Source organism: Lonchura striata, chromosome 2 (assembly GCF_050655825.1).
Source record: "Lonchura striata isolate lonStrDom1 chromosome 2, ASM5065582v1, whole genome shotgun sequence".
Taxonomy (NCBI): Eukaryota; Metazoa; Chordata; class Aves; order Passeriformes; family Estrildidae; genus Lonchura; species Lonchura striata.
In genome coordinates, this window is record NC_140704.1 from 30,229,415 (window position 1) to 30,242,399 (window position 12,985).

General features: G+C 36.3%; 1 protein-coding gene across 7 annotated transcripts in view; it reads left to right on the forward strand.

Moving 5' to 3' along the window:
- Window positions 1-12,985, forward strand: part of HDAC9 (histone deacetylase 9) — a 472,095-nt gene that overhangs the window by 35,262 nt on the left and 423,848 nt on the right. For 6 of the 7 annotated variants that reach the window (XM_077787618.2, XM_077787599.2, XM_085573125.1 and 3 more), the window contains exon 2: window positions 388-498. In XM_077787618.2, coding sequence (XP_077643744.2) covers window positions 480-498 — 19 coding nt within the window. In that variant the 5' untranslated portion in view covers window positions 388-479. Of the gene's footprint in view, window positions 1-381; window positions 499-12,985 lie in introns of those variants that run through there. The other variant, XM_085573128.1, reaches the window with a different exon arrangement.

Here is a 12,985-nt window from a genome sequence, read left to right on the forward strand (position 1 = left end):
TCAGTTTCTGCACATTCATGTTTCGATGCTGACTGGAGTAGAACTGAGAATTGGCTACTTCTTATATGTAAAGATCTAATCCAGATATTTGTGGAAAGACACAATTAATCCTTTACTTTTTGGTGCTCCTATGTGACTGTAGATAGGCTGTTATGCAAATTTCCAATTGAGCTGCTCTGAAGCTTTAGGATTTCTTGAATTTTAGTCTTGTTTTCAGTGGTCATAAGTGCTTGAATTTGCAGCAAAAAAAATATATAAAGAACCTTTGGGGTGAGAAATTTCAAATGTTCTTCTGTTTAAGTGTGTTTGATATAATTATATTCTCTTAAAAATATTTTATTGTGAACAAATAGTCAAAGGTGTTTTTTTCTTCTTTATTTTGCTCAGATTCACCCCACTTCCAGAAGAATCTCAAAATCTGGACAACTTCTGCCACAGTTTGCTTTACACTTTAACAAGATACCATTCCATTAAGAACAATGAGCTCCACAACACCAGGTCAGTTTGTACATATTTATTCCTCAGTCCTGCATAAAACTGTGCCTTCTTAGGAAATAAATAATCCTTTGTGTTGATGAAATTAATTTGGCAAATGACTTACATGCAATACTTGTTATAAAACAGGACAATAGCTGTATAGGCAGAAAAGGCAATTTTGGGGGTACCTTATCACAGCTGAATTTTAAAGCCAGGATAATACTACAGTACACTTAAAATATTTTTTGTTTTTCTTAAGAAACTAATTAGTCATTATCTGACATGAATGGGCATTTTGTAATATTTTAGTTTTTAATATGTGTAATTAGACATTAATTTATTCTCTACCTTTGCTTCTTTTAAAGAAAAACTTCAAATAGTATCCTGTTATTTTTCTGTTTAACTCCAAAGTCATCTTTGCCCATAATAGGCAATCTTTGCAGAACTTTCTCCTTTAAATACGTATAATTAACAAAGGTCTCTGAACCTACTTTATCCGGTGCCTGCAAAATGAGTCACTGAACTGCAGGTTCACTTGATAGAAAATGAACTATCAGTAGCTGTTTAAACTTCCAAGAAAACAGAATGCTGCATATGGAACATGCCTTGACTTCAGTTCTTTTGAGGAGTGAGAGTCCCCAATTCAAATCTCTGCAGCGTCCCATATGGTTCACACTTTGTTCACCCACACTTGAAATATCTATTCCTAGTACTGTTGGTAAAATAACCCTTTACAGGTGGCTTATTTTACGACTGCTTTGGTTTTGTGAAAACAGCCTATAAAAGCATCAGGGAAAACACTGTAATACTTTGTGAGCTACATTTATCTGTATATACCCTATTGCATAGAAATTTAATTCAGTGAGCATTTTTTGAGATTTGTTGATTGTAGTATTAAAACTAGCAATAGCTTTTATATCAAATGGAGTCAAACATAGCTCAGTTTCACACTTGGCCTCTTTCTCTTATAGTGCAATTTGGTGCATGCAGTGAATTATCCATACAGAGCACAACAGGGCATTCAGCAGAAAGGCACATCTTTATCTTATCACAGCGGTGCTTAATAGGAAATAATCTTGTACTTCCCTAAACATACAGTTCAAATGCCAAGATACTCCAACTGATTTGGTATCCTTCTGATGTTTCTTTTGTGTTAAGTGCAGTCTGTGGAAAGAGCCAAAAATTTAATTGGCTCTCAGAAAAAGAAACTAAATTTTCCACTAATCTTATTGGTATGAAGAAAGAAGATAGTTAATGTGAGTGCATATTTATTATCTGTTTCTGTAGGCTACATGTAATGCAAGGAAGGAAAAACATTCAGTAGAATCAGATTACTTATAAAGGTATTTAGATACTTCAGGAACATCACTTTTGGTAGGAGTTAGGTGCCTAAATATCTGCAAATCTACTCCTTAGTGTCCCCCATCATTAGAGTTTGCCTCTGAAAACTGAGTTGCTTCACCAACCATTTGTTGTACCTCTGTGGCATGTACAGAAATGCAGTATTCAAGGGCAGTGTCAGCCTTGGGATCCTCATTTTTCTTTCCTTCAGTGGAACAGCAGTGAGGCAGGATTTAATTTTACTTTAGTCTTACATCCTGCTTAAAGTTACTGCCATGAGCCGGAGGAGGATGGGTGTTGCCATGTGGCATCTCTTCTGTCCCCCAGCTGAGCGAGGCAGAGATGTGTTTTGTACCGTGCTTTGTCGCCTTTTGGAAGTCACTGAAATTTCTGGTTCCAGTGCAGTCCCAGTCCCAGTGCAGACTGGATTAGAGTGGTAGGAGAAGCCTTCCATTTCTCTGAGCAGTTAATACTTGATTGGAATTTCTTAGAAGATAAACATTGCTAAATTTTCTTATTGCATCCATAGTAACTGAGTTCCCCTTTTCCAGTCCTCTTCAAGTGTGCATATTTTTTCATACATGGCCAAAGTATTTGTCCCATTGCAGTTGTTTTTGCTACTTTTCCTTTCTCAGAGAGTTTGATTTTTATGAAGGTTAATCTTATGAGACAAAGAGATGGAAGTGCAGTTCCATTCAACTTTAAAGGTCCCTTCCAACCAAAAGTATTTTATGACTCTGTGATTCCTATGATTCAGCTTCCAGCTTAGGTCTAAAATATGTATCAGGTTGTAATTGTTTCACCTGTAAGATGCTCCAGTAGTTACAAGTGTCCCTAGTATTTCAAAAGAAAAATTAATGAATTGCCCATGGCTCAACCAGCTTCTTCCTGTGACGATGAGCCTGTGGTAGGCAGTTCATGTATTTATGGCTTGTAATTTAAATGGCAAAAGCCTGAGTGTTCAGTAGTGTTATAGTTGGCGGATTTGTGCTTCTTTTTAATTCCTGATAGTTTTGAATTTCTTCAGGGAATAGGTTGCTATATTATGTTACATCCAGTGTTTAGGGCAGTTTGAAATAATTTTTAAGCAGGACACTTTAAGCACATGCAGTATACAGACAGTATTTATAACCCTTTTTTTCTATGGTGTAACACCAGGATGCTATCTCATTTGAATACCAATCTGTGTGTCTTGTACTTAAGACCTGTGAAAATCTTCATAATATATGATAAATGTTGATATTTTGGGTCATGGTTGTAAGTTACAACAAAATGGTGAATGTAATTTTTTTTTTTTACAATATATCTAGCCCGCATATATATAGCTTGTGTATGTACATTCATACATGCTGTTTACACATAAGATAAACATATAAAAAAAAAAAAAGGGAGAGGAAAAACCAAGAGGAAAACTGGCTAAAGCATTACTACTCTGTAGATGAATGGTATACGTCAGCCCACTTCATGGATGGCTTGTTCTGTCAATGAAAAATTCTGAAATGCTGTAGAAAGGATTGTGCACACTGTGCTAAATTTCTGTGGTTTTATGATGAGATGTGCTAATTGAAAAAAAAAAAAATTTCTTTAGAATTGCTTTGTCTTCAAATCTAAATTGTCTGAAAGCCCATTGAATGACCTTATATGGAACAAGCAAAAATTATTTTATTCAACCTGAGGAACATTTTTGGATAGACTTTGTCTGTAAAATCAATGCACGAGTATTTCCTTATTTTGTATGATGCAATGAATGTGGAACCTCCAGCATAGCAACATCTACTTGCAACAACTCTGTAGCCTATTAAATTGATCCCAGCTCTTTGAACCTTCAGGGACCAGGCTCTTGCTAATCTGTAAAGCTATTAGGTGAATGCTGATTCTCAACAGGGAAATGTTTGCTTTGCTTGTTATGAATGGTTAGATCATTAAGGAAATGTTTACATTCTGTAGCCACTGCATGTTCTAAACTGTAAAAAGTGTTGGTCAGAAAGAGAAAATATTTATTTCACAGAATCACAGTATTGGAAGGGACATCTGGAGATAGCCATTCAAATCCCTCTGCCAAGGCAGAGTCATGTGGAGCAGGTTACACAGGAATCATCCAGATGGGTTTTGAATGTCTCCAGAGAGGGAGACTCCATGACCTGCAGCCTGTTCCAGTTCTCTGCCACCCTCAACACAAAGAATTTCTTCCCCATGTTGAGGTGAAACTTCTTGTGTTATAGTTTATGGCCATTGCTCCCCATCCTGTAGCTGAGCACCACTAAAGTCTGGCTCCAATCTCTTGGCACTTGCTTTTAAGATATTTGTATGCTCTAATGAGATCCCCTCCTAGCCTTCTCTTCTCTGGACTAAACTGGTCCAGCACCTGCTCTTATAGAGAATGGTTAGCATCAAATTCTGAGAGAGACTTTTTTAAAAACAATATTAATACTCTCCAGTGTTGAATTGATATACTCACAGGTGTATTTTTGAGTTTTCTCTGTCTACTATTTTGAAACATATCTTCTATTAACATGGTGGTGCAGTTAGAGATTGCATCTCTTGTATGCCTACCAGCTCAGTTTCCAAGGATTCCAGCCCTTGGAAAGGATGCAATATCAGAATAGTTACATGAAAAAAGTTCTATTAAAAAAACAAAACACCAAAACCACTAAAGTTGGTCATTAAATAATTTTCTGTTAGGGTAGAGTGACAAGTGATATTAATACATGGCACTGATTATGAAGGGAAAATACCTGAAACTCTTGATCTTTATGGGAGTTTTCCAGATGCAACTAATGCTACAATAGCAGTGTTTGGTATCACAGTTTCCTGATGGAAAACCACACATCCAGTTTCTTTCTTTTAATATTGAAGAGAGGTGAAAGGCTGCTGTGGAAAGCTGATGAGAGCTTTTTGCTGTCCCTGGCTTTCAGCAGCATTTCAACATGCCTGCTGCTGAAGATAAGTTCAAAAGGTGTCTGGTTTACTTACAAGCACCCAGGTGAAATCGGCTTTTTTATCTATCTGTAATTACTGAACTGTAATCCAAGTTGGATATATAATACTTCGCAAATCACTGTCCAAACTTTTCTACTCTTCAACAACGTTACATATTTTTTCAGGTCTTTAGTGTCTTCTAAGAGCTGCCATAATCAACAGAAAGTGATATTTCTTAATAAACCGAGTAGGAGAGAAAGGAGCCGTATGGTAAATTCTGCCAGCTCCTACTTTTGAATCACTTTTCTGTCATCTTAATTCTGAATTTCTTTGATAGGCATTTGTTTGTTCCTCATGAGAAATAGCTTGTTTTTCCTCACTGCAAAGCTGACTCCCCCTGTTTTCTTCTTCTGCTTTTCTTTGCATTTTTATAAATAATTTTCCTCATATTAGCAAAGACTAAATATAGAAGAAGTTCCAAAATGCAATTTTCACTACTCTTTTAAAATTAAAATGCATTGAATGTTTATACTGCAGTCCCATAACTATCTCTACATCAGCAGTAGATGCTGTGAACAGATGACTATTTTGATGAATAATCATGTATCTTACTTTAAAATGTATTTTGTCAGCTTTTTGTTAAAAAGATGTAAGATAATTTTGAGTACAAAACAAAGAAGTAAATTAAATAGCAGAAGGCTAAAACCTCTTCTTCACACATAGGTCCATTTTGGAGGTGTTTAAGTTCCACTGAAGTCGAGTGCATGGATCTTTTTCAGATTTCTGACTGTAGACTGAAGGAATCAAATACATTTGTTCCTTGTGATGACTTTGTGATAATTTTTCCTTAGATTAAAAAAGAACTGCATCACAGGCTGGATTAGATATATATGGAGAATTCAATGAATATGACCCAATAAGATTCAGGATTAATAGATATGTTATCTATATCTATTTGTTTATGTATGACAGTACTGCAGCTCTTTAAGATATGAAAAAGGAAAAGAAAATCTACAATCTCAGCCTTAATATAATGTGTGTAAAATAAGGATTCTTGCCTCACAGCACTCCTTGCTCTTTCTAACTTTTAATGCAAAGCCATGACTGAGATGTGCAGCTCGGATTTTGACCTCTTGAATCTTCTTAAAGAACTCCAAAATAGCTTCAGACTGACATAAATCTTAAGTTTTCCCTTATGAAATGTAAAAAATGTTGCTGTTTAGAGACTCTTTCTGTATTTTTCTCGTAGTAATTTAAGCCTGACATCTTTATCTAGGTATTTCTAGGTAAAATCCCAACACGTTTGAATGAAAAATTTAGATTCAAAATGTGTTCTGCCACTGGGGATTTAATGTACAAGACTGTCAAATAATGAATAAAAAGCTCTGTGCATGCAGTAGATGAGAAAGCATCATCTTGTTCACTTGCTATAATTGTTTGTAAATACATCGAGTTACTTACTATGCTTTTTTCCTTCCGCTTAGAAGTAATTTGCACCATTTACAGTGAAAATTGATAATTAAAGCATTAAAGTGTCATGGTTCTACTCTTATTTGTGCTTTCATACTTGCATGTGTTCATGAAATTCTATTATTTTGCATGCTAATTTTTCAGATTTTAAATTAATAAATAATGACAACTAGACAGTGGGTTGTGAGATCAGTTACTACTTTCAGCAGATTCAGGTTACTGGAGAAAACAAATCTGCAGGGTATTTTTAGTATAACTTTGTGGTACTTTAAGATGATACATACACACAAACTTTAACCTATACATATATAAAAGATTCCTATCTCTTCAAACAGATGCTATGCTTGACAATTAGAACTATATTGCTGTTTTCTTTCAGGAGTCAGTTCTTAATGTTGGCTGCTGAGTGGTTCTTGTCTGGAAATTTGTCTTTCAAGATAACTGTTTTGTTGGTCTGTGTAGCCAAAGCACAGGTTTGACTTTGACCATTAGCACCTTAAAAGATAAATTAGTTTTCTGAAAATAAATATTGAAATGTTTATAAAGCTTGTAAAGACTCTTTAGAGCGGCTTTTTTAAATTAGAAGTGAAAACTTTTCATAATTTTAAGTATGTAATTAATCCTCAGTGCTTGCTTAGAACATGCACCTCTAGAAGGAGCCATAAAATGTATTGTTCAGTGGCAAAACACAGTGTTTCACTGTCCTTTTTGCTTATTAGTAGTTCATTAAACCAAGGTGGTGCAGTTATACTTTCATTGGAGTCTAGTGAACTTTAAATAGGTATATGTATATGTTTATATTTTCAGTGACCTTAGAAAAGCAAATCAGAAGATTGCATTCTCTCTAGAGAGTGAATATATGGTGTGTTATAATAGTGTTGATACTTAGCAATTGAAATATGCTGGAAAATAGTGGAGAGGCTGATTCCTCATGTGGCTCATCATTACAAATTATGAATCCCAACAGCCACCTAGAAGTTTTTTTGCTTGTCACTAAGTGTATGACAAAATTTTCATGTGTTGTTACTCAATAGAAGTCTGCCATCACTCTAAGTGAGTTTGGAAAACCTCCAAACTCAGAAGTTTGGATTCCCATCTCACAGGAAATATTTAACCAGCTCTGCTTTTATTACTTTGCTGTCTCTAATCCTGAAGTCATTGAGCTTGCTAGAAGCTTACATGATGGGAGCATCCTGCATTGCCTCATGCAAGCTTGCCTTTACTTGAAGCAAACTCTTTAGCATAACCTGTAACTCTTTAGCATAACCTGTAATGCCTTTCCTAAGTACAGGAATTTTCTCAAGGAACAAAAATTGTGTGTAATTCTGAATCAAGTCAGAATCTGAAGCTCAGCTAAAGAGATGTCCCTTCCCCATCTCATTTCAACAGATGACATGTGTCTTTCTGTGCTCTAATTCTATATAGTCCAAGGCCTAGATTTTTAAATTATTGGAGGAAGGAGGGGGCTCACTACCCTCTCTGAATTTTCTGTCTAGGCAGATGGACTGTCATATATACAGAATATTCCTTGGACTGTGCCAAGTATAAGAATCCTAATCCTTAGTAGGTAAGATCCTAGATAAGTTCATCTACTTTTGTTGTTCCTTTTAATTTTTTTTTTTACTTTTTTTCCCCTGATTGGTTTGTTTTACTTCTCTCCCTCTCCCCAGCATCTGAATACCATTCTTAGTCTTGTCATACCAAATAATCTGTTCTTCTACAGATGATATTTCTTTTAATGTACTGTCTGATATGTTTAAGGAGGGCGGCACTGGGGGGAAAGTTCAGGGTGTTGTGTTTTCAATAAATCCTGATTAATATAGGATCAAAGACTATAAATAAAAAGTTTTGCCTCTCCAAGTGGTTCATTGTTGTACTCTATTTGGCAGATGAGTTGGTTTTACTAATTCTCGTCTCTCAGTTCTCATATTTCCATGTGGAGAATTGCTGTTGCAGTATCCAGATAAACAAAAATCTTTTTACAATGTCATTATTAGCAAGGTTCTTTCTATCTGAAAACACAAGTAGTGTGGGAGATGTTCATGCTTTCTGCTTTGCTGCAAACACACTTTACCTCCTGAGTGTTTTGGCCCACCAGATAACTCTCTCACTTCAATTACCAAGTGATGGGGTGTCAAGCCTCATTGCTGTGTGTTTGCTGTGTGGGGGGTGGAGACAGGACAGTGTCACCTCCAGGACAGGAGACCAGTGGAGCTGCATAGTTCAAAGAGCCGCCAGAGGGAGGTTACATTTTGGCAAGTCTTTTTCAGTGATAATGCCAGAATAAGCAACTCTAGTAACTGGCTGCCTGTTCTCACTCTTCTCATTGACTGCTCAGCTGTGCCAGGTATACTTGTTTGTGTGGTCACAGGATGACATGGATTCAGGAACTAATCCAGGCTCAGCTGTTCCGAAAAGTAAGGGTTGTTTTTAGCCTGGATTTGTTCCTCAGTGTGGTTTGCTACATAGCCACACAATGGTCCTGGCAAAGTTAGGAAGGAAGAGGAGAGAAAAAGTACATTTAACTCATGTACTACATTGGAAAGAAGTCATCATGAGTCATCCTTGAACAAGAGAAGCATGGTCAGCCTCCATAACTGTGGGACTGCTTAACCGTAGGTAAAGCTGGAGAGAAGTACTAAGGACTTCTTCACACTTCTTCACTTTACTGGCCATTACTCGGTTATGGATTTTAAGAATTACCTATTCTGTCCATGCAGAATTTGGAGGCTCAGTGAACATTTTTATAAATGAATGTAATTACTTACCAAGTCACATCATACAGCCACTTTTAAAGTGATACATATCACTTTTAAAGTGGTAGCTGAGCATCTGGCTGCCGCCTGGCAGTCGTTCATATTCATCAAGATATATGCAATGCAAAGCCGTTAGGAATATGTGAAATATGCTTTGTTAAAAGATCATAGATTTAATATTTACCTATATAAATTTATAGCATCTATAATTTGGTAAGGCTATGTTTCTAAAATGTTGCATAATACAAAAAATTAGCTTAAACTATGAATAAAAAATTTTTGGTTCTTCATGTATTAGGTTAGCTGTATGAATACTGGTTATATTGAATACCCTAGAAAAGGCATGTTTGCCAACTTTTAATGTTTTCACACCCACACACCACCTCCTAATTTTGTCTCTGGCAGATGTGTTTCTGCAGAATAAGTGGTTCTGCAGTGATAATTATAACACTTATAACAGGTAATTTGCAGATTTGGTAACTCACAAAAAGAAAAAAGACTATATTGTTGCACCTTAATTTTGAAGCTGGTGGCGATTTCAAAACTTCATTACAAAATCTAGAATGTTGGAGTGTATGGAATATCTTAATCTGTTCTTAATCTAGAAATTAAGCACTGCTTTGTAGCATTTAGCAAACACATGTCTAAAGGGAGCTCAAGGTATAATTTAAATCAGGAAGGGGTGTATGACATACTTTACTTCAGATGATGATGTGCACATTTTAGGTGGATCCAAACCCTGCTGAACCAATAAAACTCATGGTTTCAACCTGCCTCAGGGTTTGCTTTTTTTTTTTCCTTAGATTTTCATCTCTAAGAAGACAAGATGATTTTCACTTTTAAAAGCTAACACCACAATAAGTTCCACAGTCCCCATTGATGACCTGTTTCCATGTGTGATTCAGAAAAATACTTATTATATATTTACAGTTATATTTCTACTAGTCAAATCTATTTTTGTTTAGCATTACAGTTTAGATATGCTAGATTTGTAAACTCTGAGAATTTCTTTTGAAAGTTTAATGAGGCCTGAAAGAGATTGACAAAAAATGTGTTGTTTTGGACTGCTAGTCTCTGCAGAGGAGGACTTTGATGTCATGCAATATCTAGATTTTTGGTTTTGTTTGTTTGTTCTTTTAATAATGACAAAGCTGGGCAGTTGTCAGAAGTCCTGAGGTAATATCTAATGTTTGTGATGACTGTAGTTCTAAGGGTTGTGATGCAGGATGTTGATGTTGTCAACCTCAATGTGCGTTCCAGAAGGGAGTCTCCTTCAGGTACTGCCCTCTGGCAGAAAATTCTGACAGAAAGGAAGGCAACCTGAGATGGTTTGACAAAACTCCCATTAGTTAAACATAAGATATTTTGAGTTCAAAACTTCTGATTTAACATTTTGGCAGTTTCTACCAAAGCAAATATTGAGCTGTTTTAGGGTCCCTGAATTCCTGCCCAAAGTTCCATTTGTCATCAAGTGTAGTTAAGAGCTGACCTGAAGACAAGGACTATCAACCTCTGCCATGCTACTTTATCTTCTAACTTGTTCAATGTTCTTCTCCTTGGATATCATTTGTTAGTTGTTCTTTCCAGTCTTCTCTTAACTAAATTGTTACTTTAACAGTTTTTCATAGATAACATTTTTAAATCTCTCCATGTTTTTTTCTCTTAGATTCTTAAGGTGCTACCTGTAAATGACAGGAAGGTTTCTCTTCCAGGAAAGTAAAATTATGCAAGTTCTAATTGTTTATTAATCTCTCATTGCTTTGTAACCCCCAATTTGCAGATATAGTAATTCTTAATTGTCTGGATTATGGATTAATCAAGGGTTTGTATCCCTCAATGCTTGACTGCAGAATATTGCCTTTATATGAGTAATGGAGATGACAACTCCTTGCATATGGCTTCCTCTGTATAGTGCTCTTTAAAGTTGCATATATGTGTTACAAGACTTTACAGATTTTTCAAAATTCAATGTTCATGTCATTAATTTACATAAGTTTAATGTCTGTATTCTTGATTTTTCCTGTGTTGGGAAATGGAAACTTATCTGGGTGAGAAATTCACAATGGATTACTGATCTGGGGCATGGTAGAGCAAAAAAAAAGTATTCTGTAGGTATAGAGACAATGAGTGTTGTGTATGCTCTGTGTTGTGTGACTCGCATCACTTGTATTAAAAAAGCACCTACTCTGTATTTTAAAACAATACTATTTTGGTGCAGTACCCTGCAATAAAGGCCAGTGCACAATATACAAACTTTAGGTTTCATGAAGAAGCAGACATCAGATATCTTTCACAGCTCCCCCTAAGGTGGTTGCAGCTGTTTCTCTAGCCTTGAAGTGTATCTTTACTGACTTAAAGTGAATATAGCTCATTTAGATATCACCAACTCAGCTTTCAGTAGTTGCTGTGGGTGCAAAGAGCACTCTTTTATATTGTTCAAAAGCTGCCTCAGATCCTGATGAATATCTTTTTTTCTCTATTGAAGCATTCAGCAGTTGCCCTAGACGATTTTTTATAGACAAATTCACGAGTACGTGTAAGCTAAGTCAGGAAAATCCTGAAATAGCCACTGGGTACTTTGTCTTTTCTTTTCAGCTATTTTTAAAGAGTAGAAGAACAGAGAGGAACTCAAAACACGGTGCTTCTACATGGAGTACTGTATCACCTTTCTCATGTGTTATTTCTGTGATAAATGTTTTAGCTTTTCAATCTGGTATATTAGAACATGCCTTGCACCATGCCATGCACCATTTGAGGGGTCTACTTGCCTTTTCTCACAAAACATAGAAGTAAGCTTGTTCCTTTGTGCACTCCTTAAGCCATTCAAGGAATCTGTGCTAGATGTAAAATCATGTTTTGATTTCAAATAGCTGATAAGGAGTGCCTATAGACTTGTGGAAGCACCATTCATTTCTCTGGCAGGGAGACTAAATTGCAGTGGCTGTCTTTGGGGTGCAGACCCCAAAAAGTATATTGGAATTTAAAAATTCAGTATTATCCTGTATAAATCCTTTCAGTAAGAAACTCCCAAGCCAGACAACTGAAAAATTAAGCAAACTCAGCGTTGGTATGCAGAAGATTTGGAAGGACAGTGACATAGGGGCTCAAAAGCAGCATAGAGAAGGGAGAGTGAAATAGAGTGAAGATGTTAAGAGCCATGGAGGTGGAAAGCACTGGGCTTAGATTAAAAGAACCTAAGAACAAGAATGTAAGAAAAAGGTATATAAAGAAGACATATGCAGAAACCTAAGAATACATGAGAATAAATGTGTCTAAAGTGTTAGTGAGGAAAAGAAATTTTTTGAGAGAACTTCCTGGGGAAATAGCCTCCCTTCCTCTTGGCACTGGTCCTCAGTGTCACAGGGGAACTGGGACTAGCCTCAGTAGTGCTCTGCATGCCTAGATGCTGAAATGGAGATTTGTTTCAAAGTTGACTAAGATTTTACAGCTAGTCAGTACTTTATGGTCCTGAAAGCATTCCCCCTGATAGGTTTCTAAGGTGTTTAGCTGGCGTTAGTTTCAAAGTTCTTTATATTAATGATGTAGCACAGTGGATATGGACTGGAAGAACAAATTCCTTTAATTGCATGCTAAAAGGAAATCTGGATTGCTTTTGCTGTGCATTGCATTTTCTCACCCCTGGGAAGTGTTTCTGGAAGAAGTAAAACCTTTTACATTTGGGATTAATAGTCCTTTTGGTATAACTGCCCAGAACCAATTCTGGGAGCATACACTCTTGCAGAGTGCCAGCAGGGCCCTTTGACAACTCACACTGGCTGGTGCAGCTGCCTGCTTTGGCTGGGAAGAGCAAAGGAGCAGAGATGGAGGATGTCACCTATAAACAGTGGTCTATGCAATACAGTAAGTTGCAAGTTCATGCGAAATGGAATTAACACTATAAAACTGAGTATGTATTAGCTTTAGATTAGCTGTGTTTGACTTCATTATACCAGTTTGTCTTAGCCTCCCTTCACTCCCCAGTTATGATGTGGCAATTTAGTTATACCATGAAATGAAAAATA